General features: G+C 38.2%; 1 protein-coding gene across 6 annotated transcripts in view; it reads left to right on the forward strand.

Annotated features, from left to right (window-relative positions):
- The window catches only part of LOC133575284 (connector enhancer of kinase suppressor of ras 2), a 175,367-nt gene that overhangs the window by 57,667 nt on the left and 93,272 nt on the right, over positions 1–24,428 (forward strand). For all 6 annotated transcript variants that reach the window (XM_061927915.2, XM_061927912.2, XM_061927914.2 and 3 more), the window contains exons 3-5: positions 11,756–11,958; positions 12,558–12,645; positions 19,042–19,083. In XM_061927915.2, the coding sequence (XP_061783899.2) occupies positions 11,756–11,958; positions 12,558–12,645; positions 19,042–19,083 (333 nt within the window). The remainder of the gene's footprint in view (positions 1–11,755; positions 11,959–12,557; positions 12,646–19,041; positions 19,084–24,428) is intronic.

The raw sequence follows: 24,428 nt of genomic DNA on the forward strand, positions 1-24,428 counted from the left end.
GGCCAGCCTGAAATGCGGGTGTCAGGGACCAACACGGAAGGAGATTTTTACAACAAAGTTCTAAAGCTTAGTGATGTATCAGATGTATCAGATTTTAGGTGGGATTTTTTTTTACCCTTTGCATTCATATTTGGCTGTTTGTTGCATTTTTGTTGCGTTTCGCTTGATTGTAAAATATGTCAATCGAGAGGGAGTGTGATGTTCATATATTGTCAATATTCAGTGTTTTATCGTTCATAGTTAATATTGTAAATCCCACATTCTTTATTTTCATGTACATTCTGGGTTTTTCATTCAGCAAAAAAAAGTAAAATTCTATTCTGTTTTTAAGGCGGTCTGTCATAACGTTTTTAGCATTCAATCAGACATTATTGTGAAGTTTTGTATTAGTGTTCCTAAAAATCAGATATACCGGCTCCCAGACACATTTTTTTCTTTAAATTTGGCCGAGTCAAAATAATTGCCCAGCCCTGATCTATGCCATGTGTCCATATAACATACATGACGACTACATTGAATTAGCATCTCTAATACAAGCACAATAACAACAAATTAGTTTTCATGATTTCATTGATTTCTTTATCTGACTAAGATATAGACTGTAAATATCATACCACAAACCTTAGCTGCTGAATTAGCATACGATCATTACTCAAGAGCAATGATCTTATCCACCAGGTTTTATTTCCTAATAATAACTGAAGTTACTCAAAGCATAGACTTATACAGAAATAAAATGATTCCCCATGCATTGATTGATTGATTGATTGAAACTTTTATTAGTAGATTACACAGTGAAGTACATATTCCGTACAATTGACCACTAAATGGTAACACCTGAATACGTTTTTCAACTTGTTTAAGTCGGTGTCCACTTAAATTAATTCATAATACAGATATATACTATTTTCATAATACAGTCATCACACAAGATAATCATCACAGTATATAAATTGAATTATTTACATTATTTACAATCCTGGGTGTGGGATATGGAGGGGGGGGGTTAAGTTTGGTTGGTATCAACACTTCAGTCATCAACAATTGCATCATCAGAGAAATTGACATTGGAACAGTGTCGGTCTGACTTGGTACATATGTACAGCAAGTATTGGACACAGAGAGAGAGATCAGAAATTATAAGAAAAAGTGACTACATTTGATTGTTTACATTTGATTATTTACAATCCGAAGAGGTATGATGAGGAAGGGAGGGTGTTAGTTTAGGGTTGAAGTTGCCTGGAGGTGTTCTTTTAGTGCGGTTTTGAAGGAGGATAGAGATGCCCTTTCTTTTACACCTGTTGGGAGTGCATTCCACATTGATGTGGCATAGAAAGAGAATGAGTTAAGACCTTTGTTGGATCGGAATCTGGGTTTAACGTGGTTAGTGGAGCTCCCCCTGGTGTTGTGGTTATGGCGGTCATTTACGTTAAGGAAGTAGTTTGACATGTTCTTCGGTATCAGGGAGGTGTAGCGGATTTTTTAGACAAGGCTCAGTGCAAGTTGTTTTACTCTGTCCCCCACCCTGAGCCAGCCCACTTTGGAGAAGTGGGTAGGAGTGAGGTGTGATCTGGGGTGGAGGTCTAGAAGTAATCTGCAAACATTACTCGTGTTTGTTAAACGGCTACTTCCTGGACATTAAATGGGCTGTTTGCAACTTCCTCACAGTTACATTTTTCAAAGCAAAAATATAACAAAAACACCATTGGCTAACTTATGTTACTATTAGGGGTTTAACAGAACACATATATTTTACAATTGTCTCTATATTTTCCACAATTACTACGTTTATGTAATAACATTTTACCAGTACAAATAAAATGATTGGTGTTTACTGCGGTCACTTACTTTGTCTCGTCAACATGTACGCGCAAGAAGCGGGTGCACACATACAAAAATAGTCCAAGAGAAGCAACAAACAATTTGCAGTCACATTGTTGTTATGATAGAATATAATTAATACATTCAATGACAGCTGCCACTTACTATGCAAATTATTATTAGTGGCTAACAACACATAAAGCTAATTCATGTGCACGTGTTACGTCTGTATGTAGTTACGTCTTTATGTTCAAAAAGCTGCAAGAGGGTGGAATATGCTGTGTAAATTACATTGGAAAGTTAGTGCCCTCGAGGCATCTAGGCAAACAGCCCCTTTAAAGACAGAGGAGACATGACTCTTCACTATGATGTCACTTTCCTCACTTGACTGACATTCACGACAACCAAGAATCTTGTGAGATGACGCTGGCTAAAAAAAAAACGACCGGCAGGAACGTGAGACGCACTTATTATTTTAACAGACTTTCTTGCCGTCAAAACTGTAAAGGCCGACCGCACAGTTCCTATCTTCACATTAAAAGTGCTGTTGCGTCCTGCCTGCTCTAGCAAAATGAGGGTCCCAGTAAAAGCTATAGAGTTTGCCTCCAATTTATTTTTTGCAAAGAGTATACAAACAAGTATTGAAGCTTGACGAATTTGAAGCTAAAAACAACCACTTTCACGTGGTATTACAGAACCCCATACCAGTGATGTTGGCACGTTGTGTAATTCGTAAATAAAAACCGAATACAATGATTTGCAAATCCTTTTAAACATACATTCAGTTGAATAGACGGCCCTGAAAGGGACAAGCGGTAGAAAATGGATGGATGGATGGAGACTGCAAGGACAAAATATTTAATGTTCGAATTGAGAAGCAAATTTTTTTTTTTGTTGCAAATAATCATTAATTTAGAATTTAATGGCAGCAACGCGTTGCAAAAAAGTTGGCACAGGGGCATTTTATATATATATATATATATATATATATATATATATATATATATATATATATATATATATATATATATATATATATATATATATATATATATATGTATAAATATATGTATATATATATGTGTATATATGTATATATGTGTATATATGTATATATATATGTATATATATATACATATATACACATATATATATATATATATATATATACATATATACACATATATATATATATATATATATATATATATATATATATATATATATATATATATATATATATATATATATATACATATATTTATACATTTATATATATATATATATATGTATAAATATATGTATATATATATATATATATGTGTATATATGTATATACAGGTAAAAGCCAGTAAATTAGAATATTTTGAAAAACTTGATTTATTTCAGTAATTGCATTCATAAGGTGTAACTTGTACATTATATTTATTCATTGCACACAGACTGATGCATTCAAATGTTTATTTCATTTAATTTTGATGATTTGAAGTGGCAACAAATGAAAATCCAAAATTCCGTGTGTCACAAAATTAGAATATTACTTAAGGCTAATACAAAAAAGGGATTTTTAGAAATGTTGGCCAACTGAAAAGTATGAAAATGAAAAATATGAGCATGTACAATACTCAATACTTGGTTGGATCTCCTTTTGCCTCAATTACTGCGTTAATGCGGCGTGGCATGGAGTCGATGAGTTTCTGGCACTGCTCAGGTGTTATGAGAGCCCAGGTTGCTCTGATAGTGGCCTTCAACTCTTCTGCGTTTTTGGGTCTGGCATTCTGCATCTTCCTTTTCACAATACCCCACAGATTTTCTATGGGGCTAAGGTCAGGGGAGTTGGCGGGCCAATTTAGAACAGAAATACCATGGTCCGTAAACCAGGCACGGGTATATTTTGCGCTGTGTGCAGGCGCCAAGTCCTGTTGGAACTTGAAATCTCCATCTCCATAGAGCAGGTCAGCAGCAGGAAGCATGAAGTGCTCTAAAACTTGCTGGTAGACGGCTGCGTTGACCCTGGATCTCAGGAAACAGAGTGGACCGACACCAGCAGATGACATGGCACCCCAAACCATCACTGATGGTGGAAACTTTACACTAGACTTCAGGCAACGTGGATCCTGTGCCTCTCCTGTCTTCCTCCAGACTCTGGGACCTCGATTTCCAAAGGAAATGCAAAATTTGCATGGTTGGGTGATGGTTTGGGGTGCCATGTCATCTGCTGGTGTCGGTCCACTCTGTTTCCTGAGATCCAGGGTCAACGCAGCCGTCTACCAGCAAGTTTTAGAGCACTTCATGCTTCCTGCTGCTGACCTGCTCTATGGAGATGGAGATTTCAAGTTCCAACAGGACTTGGCGCCTGCACACAGCGCAAAATCTACCCGTGCCTGGTTTACGGACCATGGTATTTCTGTTCTAAATTGGCCCGCCAACTCCCCTGACCTTAGCCCCATAGAAAATCTGTGGGGTATTGTGAAAAGGAAGATGCAGAATGCCAGACCCAAAAACGCAGAAGAGTTGAAGGCCACTATCAGAGCAACCTGGGCTCTCATAACACCTGAGCAGTGCCAGAAACTCATCGACTCCATGCCACGCCGCATTAACGCAGTAATTGAGGCAAAAGGAGCTCCAACCAAGTATTGAGTATTGTACATGCTCATATTTTTCATTTTCATACTTTTCAGTTGGCCAACATTTCTAAAAATCCCTTTTTTGTATTAGCCTTAAGTAATATTCTAATTTTGTGACACACGGAATTTTGGATTTTCATTTGTTGCCACTTCAAATCATCAAAATTAAATGAAATAAACATTTGAATGCATCAGTCTGTGTGCAATGAATAAATATAATGTACAAGTTACACCTTTTGAATGCAATTACTGAAATAAATCAAGTTTTTCAAAATATTCTAATTTACTGGCTTTTACCTGTATATATGTATATATATATATATATATGTATATATATATATATATAAAAATATATGTATATATATATATATATATGTGTATATATGTATATATATATATATATATATATATATATATATATATGTATATATATATATATATATATATATATATATATATATATATATATATATATATATATATATATATATATATATATATATATATATATATACCACCTAGATAGCTTGATCACCTGGACTTGGTCATTTGATAAGTAGCTCGCCTCCTAAAAAAGTGTGGACACCCCTGCTGTAATATATGCACATGACTTTAGTATCGGCAGGGGGTTAATTTTAAGTGATACTTACCTCTGAGCACACCAGTCGGAAGAAGTCTCCTCATTCTTTGTACTGACATATGCATTATAAATAATTGCATGGTTAATCTGTGTCTGTACATGATTAATGCAATCTTTTTTGTGATTAATCTCATGTTACCACATTAACTTTTGTAGCCCTAATAAAAATACACTGGGTATTTCAAAGACTCTGATGTACCTCTCATTTTTGTTTGCTGTCTTTTTTTGGCAGAAGGTGACATTTGCTTAAACGTCTATTTATAAAATACTCACAAATGTGTGGCTGTGCTTTGTGTAATGCTTACGACTTCCTGGAATTTGGAAGCTGACTATCAAACATGCTTTCCCATTTTCCATCCATCCATCCATCTATTAATTTTCTACCCCTCGTCCCTTTCGGGGTCGCGGGGGGCTGGAGCCTACCCCAGATGCACTCGTGTGGTAGGCAGCTTACACCCTGGTTAAGCCGCCACAGACATTCACACTCACGTTTACACACTCGGACCAATTTAGTGTTGCCAATCAGCCTATCCCCAGGTGCTTGTCTGTGGAAATGGAGTAGACTTCCGCGCAGTCACTGGGAGAACATGCAAACACCACGCAGAGAGACACCAAGCCCGGGAATCGAACCCAGGAACTTTTTGCTGTGAGGCACAAGCACTAACCACTGCCCTCTCCTTATTTTGATTTCATAAATGATTGTTTAGTTGAGTCTAACAACGTTAGGATTTTCAGCATAGAAGACAATTTACCCCATAGGATTGCTATGGCAACCGTATCGACGTGAAGGTAGTGGGGGGCTGCTCTAATGGCGCCGGCCTTGTACTGTATTGATTGACACGCGCAGGCACATACTGTATGCACGCTCAAATTATTTATTATTATTTTTTTTTTACACACTCCCAATCAACACGGGTTATTATTTCTCCTCTCTTTTTTTCTGCACTCTGTCCCCAGGAGAGGGAAGCCCGCAACGTTACATTGCATCATAGCAAAGCCTAATTGTAGCATTTGCAATCTGCTTCAAGTTCACAGCCACATCCACATTCCCACACAGTACATCAGAATGATAATGGTGTATGCATGACCCAGTTCCAGCAAGATGCATACAGTAGCTGGGTCTCTCCCCTTGTCTTTTGCCTCTTTAGATCCTCTAATTCTACCTCTCCCCCAGCTGCCACAGTGAAACTCTCCTTTGTAGTCACTGTGGTCGTGACTGTAATAAATAGATCTGGAGGCAGAGGGGGAATAGATATGCCTAGTTCTGTGTGTGTGTGTGTGTGTGTGTGTGTGTGTGTGTGTGTGTGTGTGTGTGTCAGCAGGAATCAGCCTCTCTTCGAAAGGACATAACAAGAAGTGCCTTGGTTGGCTGTTCACAATGTGGCTCAGTGGGTCTGACTGTTTAGCGGGGTCAAAGTGCTGTGTAGTAATGCGCTTTGTGCAACCATGTGGTCAAAATAATGCATGTTTTAATAAAAGGCACTCATGTCAAATGTGTAGGTGATGCAATATTTGTCTCATACGTTTGCATTTGGAAATAAAGGGGGAAAACTCCTCTCTTTGAGAAAAATAGGGGATTTTGACAACATTTTTGCTGGATTTGGGTTAGTTGTGCTGACATTTTTTTCTCATGATGACGGGTTGTTCCAAATTCATTGTTCATCCTGACATTCCCAAAGAAAACACGAAAGAGTACAATTTCTGCACTGCAATTCGGGGAAAACCTGTCACTGAGTGTGTGCACATGTGGATGAAGGCATTCTGGAGATTCCTCCAAAAAATAGGCTTCAACGCTGGTTGTATGTACCGTATTTTCTGGACTCTAAGCCACTACTTTTTTTTCCCCAAGCTTTGAATCCAGCGGCTTATACCAAGGTGCGGGTAATCTCTTGATTCTTCTTCGCCAACAGCTAAATTATTGAATGGATTAAACAAAGAAATCGAACAATGTACTAAAATGATCAACTTTAAGAAACTGTTCAAACTGAAAGTGTTTACAGAGTACAAGGGAAGAAGAATCCTGATAAACATACAAACATTGAGCCTCAGAAAATCGTATTCCTCTCATTAAGGATGGAGAACGACATCAATGACTTCTCTGTTTTGTGTGATCAGCTATTTTACTGCCGTTTTACATGCACCTATTTAAAGTATGTAAATATGCATTATAACATTTTCCATGTAAAAATATCTCACTTTACAACATACCCGTACTGGCAGAGAAACAAGTAAAGATACAAAATTAGTAATAATGGTCGCAAAAGTGGGGTGTACATATATATATATATATATATATATATATATATATATATATATATATATATATATATATATGTATATATATATATATATATATATATATATATATATATATATATATATATATATATAAGAGAGCCGATAAATGCTTTAAAATGTAATATCGGTAATTATCGGTATCGTTTTTTTTATTATCGGTATCGTTTTTTTAATTTTTTTAATTTTTTTTAAAAATTAAATCAACATAAAAAAACACAAGATACACTTACAATTAGTGCACCAACCCAAAAAACCTCCCTCCCCCATTTACACTCATTCACACAAAAGGGTTGTTTCTTTCTGTTATTAATATTCTGGTTCCTACATTATATATCAATATATATCAATACAGTGTGCAGGGGATACAGTCCGTAAGCACACATGATTGTGCGTGCTGCTGGTCCACTAATAGTACTAACCTTTTTACTAGTTTTCTTTCATTTTTAGTTTCTATGTAACTGTTTTTATATTGTTTTACTTTCTTTTTTATTCATTTATTTATAATTTATTTATCTTATTTTATTTTATAATTTTTTTTAAAAAGGACCTTATCTTCACCATAACTGGTTGTCCAAATTAGGCATAATAATGTGTTAATTCCACGACTTTTTCGGTATCGGTTGATATCGGTATCGGTAATTAAGAGTTATATATCGGAATATCAGATATCGGCAAAAAAGCCATTATCGGACATCCCTAATTTATATATATATATATATATATATATATATATATATATATATATATAATAATGTTGAATATTCAATAACAGGGCAAATTCTTGCATCCAGCACACCTTACAATAGTGGTAATAAAAGATGCAACCTATGCTTGAAAGAGAAACTGTTTATTATTTACCGTCCAGAACTGTCATCCCTCAACAAGCGCAGCGAAATTGTAACAGCATGCCGCCATAGACGGAAACACCTCCTAGGTAACACATGAGCCAATCACCACGCCCCTAGGCCAGCCTGTACCCACCCACTCTGTGCCCTATATAAACCATGGTATGCGAATGCTCCCATTAACATCTCCTGATGATTGAGGTTACCCCCCCCTCATGAAACAGGCCTGTAGAGATGAAATAGTCTTGTGATTTTTTTCCCACACATACATATATATATATATATATATATATATATATATATATATATATATATATATATACACACCTATGTATATATAGGGATGATACTCGAAACCGATTTTCCCGGTTGTTCGATAAGAAAAGAACCGAATCTTCGGACTCGAATCCCTTTTTGAGAACCGGTACCCGTTATCGAGACCACTATAGAAATAATGCAGACGAGGCGTGTTGGCTGAGTTCTTGACGTTTACTTTCACAGCGTGCTCATAACCTCATTCTTAGCTGCCGGGTGGCGACATGCAACAACACTTTTCGGGGCTACCGTGCATGCTCGTCACTCCTGTTGCATGCTGGGTAGTGTAGTTGTTATATTCCCTATCTCATAACATCACATCTTCCCCCCTTAAAGAAATAATGTGAACTCAATAAAGTGTATTTCTTTTTTTAGCTTTTTAGCAACATACTTAGTAGGCCTACCATATGTATACTGTATCAGAATCAGAATCAGAATCAGAATCAGCTTTATTGTCATTACGCAAGGTAACGAGATTGAGGCCATTCCATACAGTGCGATGTGTGCATGCTAGAAAAACAATGTGCAAATATATAAAAATATAAAAAATGTAGAAGTGCAATGAATATGGTGTGAAATGAATATATACATGAAAAAAAACAAAAAAAAAACAGGGTGGAGCGAGCTGGTGGTTTATTTAACGTTTACATGCACACTTACAAACAAAGTTCAGTAATTGACACTTAGTACAACAAGGTGTCATGTCACTCAATATCTATACTCGTTTTGAACAATTTTTAGAAAACATTACTCTAGAACAGTGATTCTCAAACTGTGGTACGGGCACCATCTGGTGGTACGCCAAATAATCAGTTTATTAAAGTGCAGTGTTTTATTTTCCTATATCCAAACACAATGTTACTGTTCAAACTGTGTGTATTGTTACAGTGGCCAAAATATTTTATCAAAACCTTTGCCTTGTTTTTAACAAATACTTGGGCCCACAACGCTAATGTATTTTAATTTTGGTAATTATGGTGATACTTGGAATGCCAAGTTTTTTCTAAGGTGGTACTTGGTGAAAAAAATTTGAGAACCACTGCTTGAGAAGAAAGCCATAAGTAGCTACTGGCTAGCCATGACGTTAGCTTAGCTAACCATATCTAGACTTGGAGCGGCCATTGGACAATTTACTTTAGATGATTTGCTAGCTTTGTTTTTTCCAGCAAAGTATTTCAAAGCAATAACAGAGTCTGGAAACATGTCAGCACACAATGGCTGAAGTCGTCACAAGGACCAATTATTTGTGTTTAATTCACATAATTTTGTTTTGAAAGCCTGAAATTCCCCGCTGCAGGATGTGTTGCAACGATTTTGAGTAGAGGAGCGAACCTGAAAATGTGCTGCTCCAGCAGAAACGGATAGGACTTTTTTTCATGAAAGTTAAAATACAAGAAAAGAAGGGCAACATTTGGGGGTTTTCCAGGGAAAACTGGAGTTTCCAGGCTTGATATCAGGTCTTTATTTTGAAAAGGGGGCACAATGTGGGGAGTATAGCCTGCCGAGCAGACACAAGACATTGAAAAAACAATGTGAACTTGAACTTAGGAAACTAATTGTTGAAGCTTTGAAAGTGGAATTCTTTCCCATTCTTGTTTTATGTAGAGCTTCAGTCGTTCAACAGTCCGGAGTCTCCGCTGTCGTATTTTACGCTTCATTTTGCGCCACACATTTTCGATGGGAGACAGGTCTGGACTGCAGGCGGACCAGGAAAGTACCCGCACTCTTTTTTTACGAAGCCACGCTGTTGTAACACGTGCTGAATGTGGCTTGGTATTGTCTTGCTGAAATAAGCAGGGGTGCATGAAAAAGATGACGCTTAGATGGCAGCATATGTTGTTCCAAAACCTGTATGTACCTCTCAGCATTAATGGTGCCTTCATAGATGTGTAAGTTACCCATGCCTTGGACACTAATGCACCCCCATACCATCACAGATACTGGCTTTTGAACTTTGCGTCGATAACAGTCTGGATGGTTCGCTTCCCCTTTGGTCCGGATGACACATTGTTGAATATTTCCAAAAACAATTTGAAATGTGGACTCGTCAGACCACAGAACACTTTTCCACTTTGCATGAGTCCATCTTAAATGATCTCGGGCCCAGAGAAGCCGGCGGCGTTTCTGGATGTTGTTGATAAATGGCTTTCGCTTTGCATAGTAGAGCTTTAACTTGCACTTACAGATGTAGCGACAAACTGTATTTAGTGACAGTGGTTTTCTGAAGTGTTCCTGAGCCCATGTGGTGATATCCTTTAGAGATTGATGTCAGTTTTTAATACAGTGCCGTCTGAGGGATCGAAGGTCACGGTCATTCAATGTTGGTTTGCGGCCATGCCGCTTACGTGGAGTGATTTCTCCAGATTCTCTGAACCTTTTGATGATATTATTGACCGTAGATGTTGAAATCCCTAAATTTCTTGCAATTGTACTTTAAGAAACGTTGTTCTTAAACTGTTTGACAATTTGCTCACGCAGTTGTGGACAAAGGGGTGTACCTCGCCCCATCTTTTCTTGTGAAAGACTGAGCATTTTTTGGGAAGCTGTTTTTATACCCAATCATGGCGCCCACCTGTTCCCAATTAGCCTGCACACCTGTGGGATGTTCCAAATAAGTGTTTGATGAGCATTCCTCAACTTTATCAGTATTTATTGCCACCTTTCCCAACTTCTTTGTCACGTGTTGCTGGCATCAAATTCTAAAGTTAATGATTATTTGCAAAAAAAAAAATGTTTATCAGTTTGAACATCAAATATGTTGTCTTTGTAGCATATTCAATTGAATATGGGTTGAAAATTATTTGCAAATCATTGTATTCCGTTTATATTTACATCTAACACAATTCCCAACTCATATGGAAACGGGGTTTGTAAAACACAAATGCAACGTTGAAACAACGCACTTTTTTAAGACGTTAATTTAATCTATGATTTTGACGTTGATTTGTCCATTGACATTAATTTTGTCTCAATTTACAAATACAACTATTTTGCAAAGTTGTTTCTGTATTGTCAACATTGTGTCAATGTCTTCCGCCTGCTGTGTGATTGTGCATTTCATGTAATTCATCTCGTTACAATGTACAAATACATTCTTTATCTGAACAATAATATTAAGGGTCAAATAGACAATGAAAGGTCTGCATTGTTTTGTAGCTGGGAAATACAGTAGATTCACTAAAAAAATCTTGTTTTTTTTCTTCCTCCAGAATTATGGCCTGGAGACGGAAAACCTGCGGACTCTATCACACAAGCTCAACGCTTCAGCAAAGAACCTGCAGAACTTCATCCTGGGGCGACGGAGGGGAGGACATTATGATGGAAGAGCTTCCCGCAGGCTACCCAATGATTTCCTCACCTCAGTGGTGGATTTGATTGGTGCAGCCAAAAATCTACTTGCCTGGCTTGACAGGTATGAACTATTCGCCGAATATATTTGAATTTAAAGAGGTCATGGTGAAGGAAAACATTTTCAAGTAATGAAGCAATGGGTAACGGTGAATAATACAACTGTACTTTAGACAATACATACACTGACTACAGCATTAAGGCACAATCATGCAATTTTTGTATCAAAACCTATTTTTGCTACCTTATTGATCAGATCCGAGTGAACTATGCAATCAGTCTTTTTTTTAAATTACATTTTATGGTGTACCCTAATCTGGCTGTTGAACTAATTCAATCATACAAGCATAAACAATACTTTTTAGGGGGAAAAAAAGAAGTTCTGATGAACATATTTGAAATAAATAAATGCCTGACTCACAATCCCCAGTATTGCAGACTGATGAAAACATGTGACGCTCAGGCAACACATGAAGTAAAGTAATACTGAGCTTTTGTAGACGCCCGCCTTGGTGAAGATACTGAAACAAATATTGTTGTTTGTGCCTCCTGTTTGCTCCTGGGCTTTAAGGAGGAAAACACGGAATGTGTTTAAGTTTTTTAACCGACTGTACCGTCGAAGCATTTTTTAAATCGCACTGTTGTTTTTGTTTTTCATTTCAGGTCTCCATTTGCCAGCGTGACAGAGTATTCATTACTGAAGAACAACATTGTGCAGCTCTGCCTAGAATTAACTACTATTGTACAGCAGGTGCCCTCACACACACCACACACTTATACAAGCTGCAAGCATCACACGGTGGAATATTCAAAAACTATCGCAATCAATTTATTAAATGTTCAGGGAATATTAGAAGTAACGCTAAATAAAAAATAAACTAAATGTGGAATGCAGACTGGATGGGCTTTGCCAAAATGTGAGACAGTTTTATGCTGCATGCGTTTTGTTCTTAACTGTGTCTACAAATACATTAACCGTTGTACCATGATAAGTAATCCAATCAATCAAATCCACTTTATTTATATAGCACATTTAAACAACAAAAATGTTTCCAAAGTGCTGCACAAAAATATCAAAAACAAGATTCAATTACTATCCTTAGCTCCACCACTGACTGAATAAAAACAAAATAAATAAATATAGAACCAATATAAAAACAATATAAAAATAAATAGGATTAAAAACGATTTTAAATGGTAAAACCAATTAAAACAATACATAGAAATACAAATTTAAAAACACAGAGGACCACACAACTCACGTAGTGTTAAAAGCCAGAGAATAAAAGTGGGTCTTAAGACTAGACTTAAAACACTCCACTGTGGGAGCAGTTGGAACATGGAGGGGCAGAGTGTTCCAGAGCTTAGGGCCGACCTGGTTTTAAGTCTCGTCTTGGGCACCACGAGCTGGAGCTGGCTCTCGGACCTCAGAGTGCACACAGTTGTGTAAATTTGGATGAGGTCCGAGATATGATATTAATATTCTCTCTCCCAATTGTTTGTCTTTGCAGCGCTACTGCCTCTTTCGTCACAGCCAATTGTGTATAACTGTGTCAGTTTGCGCGAACATTCCAGATGTGCTAAACATAGATGCAAACAGTTTCAGTCTTGATGAATCACATTGAGAGTGCTAAATTATTATATTTGCATTTACTCTGCCCCGTATTATGAGAGTTCTAATAATCAGGATATATTCTGCTATATACATGAAGACAGACACGCTAAATGGATGGTACTCTTATTTTTGCTCATTTAAAAGATGCAATCCTTTGCGCTCAATCTATGTACTGCAGATCAGATTTGCGGGTGCGATCAAGTTTGCATGTGTTTTAATACGTGTTAACCATTCGTAGAACAGGCCCTTAGTGTAGGTTTTGCCATTGGGATCCGCCCTTCACACTGTCGAGGGATCAAACCACGTTCAGAAGATTGAGAATCGAGAGCGCTAGGCAACACGCCAAAAACCCGAGTTATCAGCTCCTTGTCAAGTGCGACTCTTAAGGCGTCAAATAGTGTTTATGACCAACTTCCTGTCGCAAAGCTGCATCAGCTGGCATCCGTGCTGTGGTCCCTTGGTTTTTGTATGTCCCACTTTTTGTACGATTTGGTTTTCGATGAAAATGTTTGCCAACAGTTTTCCCTGGTTTTCGCATATCGTCTTGGTCTTTGTTCTGGCAAACATTGCAGGCAACAAACTTATTAGTTTTAGTATTCCGTACATTCTGGTGCCCAAACATGGAAGTTTTATTAACTCATTCTCTGTGCTTTTTGTTGAGTACCATGGCAAAAAAAAGCCAGATTCGGTGCTTTTATAGGTACTGACCAAATTATGTTGGTACTACCGGGTATTGATTCACTTAAAATCAAACTGTTCCATATTTGGATACCTTTGTTGAAGACTAAACACTGTCTCAAACACTTGGCGGGGACACAAGGACTCCAGCAGAACTCATAGCAAACTCATCTAGTCCAGTGTTTCTTAAATAACGTTGTTGGGCAGCGAGCGCCCCTTGGAGGGGCCGCCAAAAATGATCTGATTCTCAGCCAAAGTCAGGATGGGCTGCAGCGGTACTCAGTTGTAATACACTTTTCCACCCCTTGTGGCAGTGATGACATTATCAAACAAACAGAAGAAGTCTGGAGCTAAAATTTTTTAGGCGCAAAAAGTATGACTAAAGTGTTGAAGCTATATTTTTATTTAAAGGGGAACATTATCACCAGACCTATGCAAGCGTCAATATATACCTTGATGTTGCAGAAAAAAGACCATATATTTTTTTAACCGATTTCCGAACTCTAAATGGGTGAATTTTGGCGAATTAAACGCCTTTCTAATATTCGCTCTCGGAGTGATGACGTCACAACGTGACATTACATCGGGAAGCAATCCGCCATTTTCTCAAACACCGAGTCAAATCAGCTCTGTTATTTTCCGTTTTTTCGACTGTTTTCCGTACCTTGGAGACATCATGCCTTGTCGGTGTGTTGTCGGAGGATGTAACAACACGAACAGGGATGGATTCAAGTTGCACCAGTGGCCCAAAGATGCGAAAGTGGCAAGAAATTGGACGTTTGTTCCGCACACTTTACCGACGAAAGCTATGCTACGACAGAGATGGCAAGAATGTGTGGGTATCCTGCGACACTCAAAGCAGATGCATTTCCAACGATAAAGTCAAAGAAATCTGCCGCCAGACCCTCATTGAATCTGCCGGAGTGTGTGAGCAATTCAGGGACAAAGGACCTCGCTAGCACGGCAAGAAATGGCGGCAGTTTGTTCCCGCAGACGAGCGAGCTAAACCCCCTATCGACCCTAGCTTCCCTGGCCTGCTGACATCAACTCCAAAACTGGACAGATCAGCTTTCAGGAAAAGAGCGCGGATGAGGGTATGTCTACAGAATATATTAATTGATGAAAATTGGGCTGTCTGCACTCTCAAAGTGCATGTTGTTGCCAAATGTATTTCATATGCTGTAAACCTAGTTCATAGTTGTTAGTTTCCTTTAATGCCAAACAAACACATACCAATCGTTGGTTAGAAGGCGGTCGCCGTATTTGTCCTCGCTTTCTCTCGTGTCGCTGGCTGTCGTGCCGTTTTTGTCGGTTTCGCTTGCATACGGTTCAAACCGATTTGGCTCAATAGCTTCAGTTTCTTCTTCAATTTCATTTTTGCTACCTGCCTCCACACTACAACCATCCGTTTCAATACATTCGTAATCTGTTGAATTGAATGTCGCTATAGCTTGCAGTTCTTTCCGCCATGTTTGTTTGTGTTGGCTTCACTATGTGACGTCACAGGAAAATGGACGGGTGGTTAAAATCAGGCACTTTGAAGCTTTTTTTTAGGGATATTGCGTGATGGGTAAAATTTTGAAAAAAACTTCGAAAAATATAATAAGCCACTGGGAACTGATTTTTAATGGTTTTAACAATTCTGAAATTGTGATAATGTTCCCCTTTAAACTTAAATTGTATTGACAGTTTCTTGAAGAAACATACATATACTATATTTATATATATATATATATATATATATATATATATATATATATATATATATATATATATATATATGTGTGTATATTATTAGTTATGTCCATTTTTTATTTTAGCACTGCTAAATGTAAATCTATTTTTCATCAGTTTTTTAGTCCCTTCTTTTGCAGTATATTCGATTAGTATTGATAGTTGTAATCTGCTTGACCTAAACCTTGATAATAATCTTTATGATTAACACATGCTTTCATATCATTTAACAAGGTTTATCCTATTAAACTGTAAATAGGTTTGATATAAATATCAAGTTATAACTGGACAACAGCGTTATTATCCACTCACTGTTAAATGTTAAATAAAAAAAATATATAGATTGTAAGATTAAACAATTCAACATATATCAACACATGAACCCCCACAAAGGTACTGAAAATTGTATCGATACCCGGGTATCGGTAATTGGTACTCTATCGGTTCAAATGTGAAAGGTACCCGTCCCTAACAAAAGAAAGTTAGACTTAGACTTAGACAGACTTTATTGATCCACAAGGGAAATTGTTCAACACAGTTGCTCAGTTACAAAGGATGAAAAGGATAATGCAGGTATTAAGTAGACTAAAAATGACTTAAAAGTACGATTCGGTCTTCGTCTGTCCTTTTGGAACGCATTTTTAAAGAAAAGCATTGCACTGAACAACCAAGACAATGATGTTTCTGGTGGGCTGAAAAAAGAATACTTATAAAAGTTATCTTTGAAATGATCAAAACTTTGCAGATTACACATCTGATGATTGTTCACGATTCATATATCAATCAATCAATCAATCAATGTTTATTTATATAGCCCTAAATCAAAAGTGTCTCAAAGGGCTGCACAAGCCACAACGACATCCTCGGTACAGAGCCCACATAAGGGCAAGGAAAAACTCACCCCAGTGGGACGTCGATGTGAATGACTATGAGAAACCTTGGAGAGGACCGCATATGTGGGTAACCCCCCCCCCCTCTAGGGGAGACCGAAAGCAATGGATGTCGAGTGGGTCTAACATAATATTGTGAGAGTACAGTCCATAGTGGATCCAGCATAACAGTAACAGTAATATATATATTTGTATTTTTATTATTTCAGAACAATGTTGGTTAAGCTCCAAATTGGACTTTTCGCAGGCATTCAACATGTTTAATTTGCATGATACGGATCGAAGTTAAACTTCACATCACAACATAGGTTTGCATTATTCCTCATTCTCGTAGATCTCACAATGAGTTGAACATCTGTCCACTGCCATAGGCTGTTTGCAGCTGAGGGGACAACTTTGCTCTGTCACAGATGCAGGCAATGAGCTCATTGATTGTCATATCCCATCCTCAGCTTCACTTATGTAGTGCCCTTATAGAGATTGAAGAAGAGGTCCCTCTTCTCTTCATTTCCTGTCCTCGCTCGGCTCCCAATAGCGTCATCATGTAGATTACCTACATTCACACTGGCTGCTTTCATGAGAGTGATTGCACTGTAGAGCGATCTTATTGTTTCGGATAGGAGCTGCGGCTTTTCCTTTGGAACTCTTCCATGTATTCATTGTCAGACCGTGTTTAGCGTGCCCAGAGTTAGTCCTGGAGCAGAGCAGATAACAGCCATCCACTGTCATAAGAGCCGGGGGATAGACAGAGCATTGGGGCCACAATTGGTCCACAATGGCCCAGATGGACTTGTGGCTGCCAGCGTGCAGCAAGACACGCGATGGGGGTATCGTAGACCATACTAATGGATCACGCGGATGTATTAGCTGCTACTGTGTGCATCTGGTGGGCTCAGTGGGCTGCTTTCCCAGAAATAGATTAACAATCAGCTATTGTTAAATAACAATCTGTCAAACTCACACAGTATTATTGATCGCTTCTTAAAAACTCATACGCACATAGGACTCCTCCATCTGTTAACATGGGTGTCAAACTCTGGCTCGCGGGCCAAATTTGGCCCGCCGTGTAATTTCACTTGGCGCTTGATGCGATATCAAATGAATACTAAAGCTGGCCCGCCGATTATATATTGCGGCGGTGCCGCGGTAACACTGCAGTCACCGCTAATTCTGATACTTCCTCCGGGAGTGACTTCAGCGCCCCTCCCGAAAATCGTCACGTCTACTTTTTGGCCAGTCCAACTTAGTCACATAGCATGTGCGGCTTCTGCACAATTGAATGCAACGCATACTTCATCAACAGCGATACAGGTTACACTGAGGGTAGCCGAATACAAAACTTTAACACTGTTAGAAATATACGCCACACTGTGAATCCACACCAAACAAGAATGACAAACACATTTCGGGAGAACATCCACACCGTAGCACAACATAAACACAACAGAACAAATACCCAGAACCGTTTGCAGCACTTTTCAAATTTATTAGCCTGTGGAAAAAGTTAATGTTGATATTTACCTCAGAAGGCTGCAAATAGAAAAGAGGCTTTCAATTTTTATTTAAATTGTATTTGATATGCCATTGATATTTTTTAATTATTATTATTATTATTTGAAACTCAATTTTGCATGTCACTATAAAGTTATACAAGCCTTGCTTGTTCAATATTCAATGCACAACTTGTTTGGGTCCCTATTAAAAGGCTAATTTGTTCAACCTTGGCCCGCGGCTTTGTTCAGTTTTAAATGTTGTCCCACTCTGTATTTGAGTTTGACACCCCTGTGTTATTAGATTGATATACATACATATATCTATATAATTTTTCTTTATATATATAAAAATGTATATGCGTTAGGTCAGGAAAAAACACGGAGGCTATTTCATTCCTACAAGCCTGTTTCGCAGGTTTCCCTGCTTTTCAGGGGATTTTAGAATAACAGGCTTGTAGGGATGAAATAGCTTCTGTGTTTTTTCCTGACCTAACGTATATTCCGCTCTACCCCGGCATTGAGCACTGTATAACGGATAAACCACAGAAACCTTGACTATATATTTATATGTATATATGAAAGGGTGCAAATGATAGTGTGGACTGCTCATTTCCAATGACAATGAAAACGTTTATCCACCTTGTTTCTCTTTCCTTCCAGACTGGTGCAATATTCCATATAGATTATGTAAGCTACACTGCAAAGTTGATAGTGTTTTCCCTTCTCTCTTTGAACAGGACTGCACTGTTTACGAGACCGAGAACAAGATTCTACATGTGGTGAGTTTCTCCCCTATGTATATTCTGTTTTGCAAATGTCTCTGATTGTGGATCATGTGACATTAGATAATTACATTTGCTGTGACATTGTGAAAAAGACAAATGGGGTTAACAGAATTACAATATTTTTTTGATTTCCAAGTCATGATTACTAGGACATGTACACCTTTCCCATATGCACCTGTGGAACAGACCTGGACCATATACAAGCTCAAACCATCAAGCACATATCCCCTCTAATTAGGAGTTAAATTGAGCAGAGCTCGCCAGCGTCTCAAACTCACGTGCTCATATTCTATGGCCCTCTACAGAAGGTTATGTAATTATTGCCGTTGGTTTGTCAGTTAGTTAGTTAGTGAGCAAAATAACTCAAAAGTTTCTTAGCAGATTTTCACATCACTTTCAGGAAATTGTGAGTGTCAATGGTTTTGATTCTACTTTGGGCCTGATCCAGATCATTTCTTAAATGTTAAGTTACATTTACGTTACAGGCTTCAACTTCAGTGTTTGTATGCTAGCGGTCCCGTCTCCACCCACAGAGACAAAGACAGTGGATCTCAGTTTCTCTCATTCCGTTACAGATAGCTCAAAATGTTATGGGCAAGTTATGATTCATATTTTAGGACATATTAGAAATGGGATGAAGAACAAGTGATTACATTTTGGGTGTTATTCGGATCACCTTCTGGATTCGGGATTTTACTATTGGGAGGTCTGCACGCTCCAATTGCTTTTCCATTTAAATATCATCCATCATAAATATCATTTCCAATCCCACAAGACTCTAAATACAATCATGGGTAAAACTTAAAAATTACGTCACAAGACACATTGAGCAACTTCCTTTAAGCAAGCTTGTGTGTCATTGAACGTCTCGTGAAAAGTCACGTGTCAAAATATTGTCATTCTATTTTACGTTTAAGGCCGACCATAGCTCATAATATCTGCTGGATAAAAATAATGAACACATTTAGTCATGTGGTCAAAACGTGATCCTGATGGCAATACTTTCTGCGGCCCCGCGTCACCCAGACTCTACCTCCAGCAGCCCCCAGGTAAATTGAATTTGACGCCCCTGTCTCCAGGGGTCTACGCAATGTACTATTGGACAGCCACAAGAGCTTTCATTGCTACTCCCTGCATTCGTAGTTACAATACAATTACACCACATTTTCGCATTAATGCTTAGAAATACTGTAGCATTTAAAAGGTTATCATTGCCAGAATGAATAAACTTACCAGCCACAACATTATTACACCTACGTATACAAACCCCGTTTCCATGTGAGTTGGGAAATTGTGTTAGATGTAAATATAAACGGAATACAATGATTTGCAAATCCTTTTCAACCCATATTCAATTGAATGCACTACAAAGACAAGATATTTGATGTTCAAACTCATGAACTTTCTTTTTTTTTTGCAAATAATAATTAACTTAGAATTCCATGGCTGCAACACGTGCCAAAGTAGTTGGGAAAGGGCATGTTCACCACTGTGTTACATGGCCTTTCCTTTTAACAACACTCAGTAAACATTTGGGAACTGAGGAGACACAATCTTGAAGCTTTTCAGGTGGAATTATTTCCCATTCTTGCTTGATGTACAGCTTAAGTTGTTCAACAGTCCGGGGGTCTCCGTTGTGGTATTTAAGGCTTCATAATGCGCCACACATTTTCAATGGGAGACAGGTCTGGACTACAAGCAGGCCAGTCTAGTACCCGCACTCTTTTATTATGAAGCCACGTTGATGTAACACGTGGTTTGGCATTGTCTTGCTGAAATAAGCAGGGGCGTCCATGGTAACGTTGCTTGGATGGCAACATATGTTGCTCCAAAACCTGTATGTACCTTTCAGCATAAATGGCGCCTTCACAGATGTGTACGTTACCCATGTCTTGGGCACTAAGACACCCCCATACCATCACAGATGCTGGCTTTTCAACTTTGCGCCTAAAACAACTATAACAATCCGGATGGTTCTTTTCCTCTTTGGTCCGGAGGACACAACGTCCACAGTTTCCAAAAACAATTTGAAATGTGGACTCGTCAGACCACAGAACACTTTTCTACTTTGTATCAGTCCATCTTAGATGAGCTCAGGTCCAGCGAAGCCGACGGCGTTTCTGGGTGTTGTTGATAAACGTTTTTCACCTTGCATAGGAGAGTTTTAACTTAAACTTACAGATGTAGCGACCAACTGTAGTTACAGACAGTGGGTTTCTGAAGTGTTCCTGAGCCCATGTGGTGATATCCTTTACACACTGATATCGCTTGTTGATGCAGTACAGCCTGAGGGATCGAAGGTCACGGGCTTAGCTGCTTACGTGCAGTGATTTCTCCAGATTCTCTGAACCCTTTGATGATATTACAGACCGTAGATGGTGAAATCCCTAAATTCCTTGCAATAGCTGGTTGAGAAAGGTTTTTCTTAAACTGTTCAACAATTTGCTCACGCATTTGTTGACAAAGTGGTGACCCTCGCCCCAGCCTTGTTTGTGAATGACTGAGCATTTCATGGAATCTACTTTTATACCCAATCATGGCACCCACCTGTTTCCAATTTGCCTGTTCACCTGTGGGATGTTCCAAATAAGTGTTTGATGAGCATTCCTCAACTTTATCAGTATTTATTGCCACCTTTCCCAACTTCTTTGTCACGTGTTGCTGGCATCAAATTCTAAAGTTATTGATTATTTGCAAAAAAAAAAAATGTTTATCAGTTTGAACATCAAATATGTTGTCTTTGTAGCATATTCAACTGAATATGGGTTGAAAATGATTTTCAAATCATTGTATTTCGTTTATATTTACATCTAACACAATTTCCCAACTCATATGGAAACGGGGTTTGTACTTTGCCTAATGAGAGGCTTGCCCCTAATAGGCCAGGTCAAGACCTGTAGCATCCTCTGGGTCCTAATATTTACATGCAGGTACTTTTTTGTATTCATGTTTGTACGAACATATGTGGTTCAGGGGGACATAAATTGAACACTCACATTTTAGAGCGCTCTGGGACTTTTAAAATATCCTGTTGAGCTTCTGTGTACGTGTGAAACCGAGTGAACAGCAAGTGTCTGATGCACGCTGACATTTGGATGCGACGCTTCCTACCATTCTAGGTCAGGTAGAAACCAAATGAAAGGCTAGCAGGGGGAGATCACACAAACATGTCTTAGCCAATGAGGCTGAACATCGATAGTTATCATATTGTAACTGTCCAGTGGAAATAATTAATGTACCATTCTCTAATTAGTTTTTTTTTAATCCCAAGCAAAAATCTTAGCTTTTTTTTTTTTTTTGCATTTGATAGTTATCAGTAATCAGTAACAAAAGTTCAATAGATTTTCTGTAAACCTTTGTCATCTCCACATATTTTAGTTGTGAATATATGGCTGTCATTTACCATTCTTATAAAACAGCTATTAACCACAAACACACACACATTCTTGTATTTCTTACCTTCTTGGGACCTCCGAAAAATGGCTACCTCTGCAGGACCACCCTTTCTAGACATATACAGATTTGTATTTACAACATTAATAATATATACATACTATGCAAATATAAAAAAGGTACGCTTTTGGTATTTTTTTATTTTTTTTCAAATTGTTTTTTAATCTTCATTATTTACTTCAAGTTATTACAGTATGTCTCTATAAACATATTTTTAAAAACATTTTTTTTTAATTATTTTTAAACAAAAGGGGCGCATTTCAATTTCTTACACACACTTGTTATTACATATGTTGGCCAGAGGGGGAGGACTTCAAATTTTTACACACACTTGTTTTTTCATATGTTGACCAGAGGGGGAGCACTTTTAAAACCGACACAGTCAATTTGAAAAATCCCTCTTTTTTGGGACCACCCTAATTTTGATGGATTAGGGCAGTGTGTTTCAACCTTTTTTTCACACCATTTTTTTCATTAAAAAAAATACGGAGGCACACCACCAGCAGAAAAGGTTAAACAATGAAACTCCACCAGGTTGTTGTGCCTTATTTTGAGTTTGTTGTTGTTTCCTGTGTGTTGTGCTTTAGTTCCTGTCTTGCGCTGTTATTTTGGTGACCCTTCCTGTTTTGTTGGTGTTCTCCCGTAGCAGCTTCACACCTTCCTTTGAGTGTTATTTCCCGCACCTGCTTTGTTTTCGCAATCAAGACTCTTTAAGTTGTGCGTACGCTATCCTTCTTTGTGGGGACATTGTTGATTGTCATGTCATGTACGGGATGTGCTTTGTGGACGTCGTCTTTGCTCCACACGCTGTAAGTTTTTGCTGTCGTCCAGCATTCTGTGTTTGTTGACTTTGTAGCCAGTTCAGTTTTACTTTTGTTTTACATAGCCATTCCTATGCTTCAGTGCCTTTTCCTAGCGGGACTTGCCTTGTTATTTTTTGGTTTAAGCGTTACATACCTTTTTACCTGCACACTGTCTCCCGCTGTGCTCTGCATATTGGGATCATGACAAACCATCCTCGACGCGTTCCGACTTCTACAAAGCATTGAACTACCTGTTGCCACCTACTGGTATGGAGTATTACAAGATTACCCTGCCAAGCACTACACAGCACAGGCACTAGACAATGGCACATTATTATGATTATTGATTTTCAAAAACATTTTTTGGACCAATTAGGTGAAGTAGCATAATTTCCCACGGCACACCAGACAATATCTCACGGCACACTAGTGTGCCACAGCACAGTGAATTAAAATCACTGGATTAGGGTGCAAATGAGACATTCTCTATTAGATACAATGGTTTTCCGTATAGGGACCATGATTTCGGTCCTAACTTGTTCACCGGCCCTCATATGGAAGGAACTTTTCCTTGTTGATGTCTCAAGAAAGGTAGAAATACAAGAACACACACACTCATACACACACACACGCAAACACACACACACACGCGCACAAGTGCACATGCACACGGGTGTCAGACAGAAGACTACACATGACTCTTGCTTATGTGTGGGAGGTTTATGTGTGAAATCTGGAGACAAAGTGAAAGGAAAAAGAGAGAGGTAGCTGTTTTTAAGATGCACTTGCTTGCTGATCTCTTTTACTCGAAATTACATGAAACACAGGTGAACTGACTAAGCCCACTAAGCTGTTCCCATGACATAAACCCATATAAAAACACACAGTGGCCCAGTATGTGAGGTGAAAATTAACAAAACAAAACAAACAAAAAAAGCTAGACTTTACTGGAATTTACAAGACTCTCACTGGCTACTTATTAGTGTAGTGAAAAAAGCCCCTGTCAGTTTGGATTGAAAAGCAACAGTTACACAAGTAACTGTGTTAAGATAGTCCTTGGCGGCAAACTGGCCAACGTTACTT

This window comes from Nerophis lumbriciformis, linkage group LG35, assembly GCF_033978685.3.
Source record: "Nerophis lumbriciformis linkage group LG35, RoL_Nlum_v2.1, whole genome shotgun sequence".
In the NCBI taxonomy this organism is placed as follows: domain Eukaryota; kingdom Metazoa; phylum Chordata; class Actinopteri; order Syngnathiformes; family Syngnathidae; genus Nerophis; species Nerophis lumbriciformis.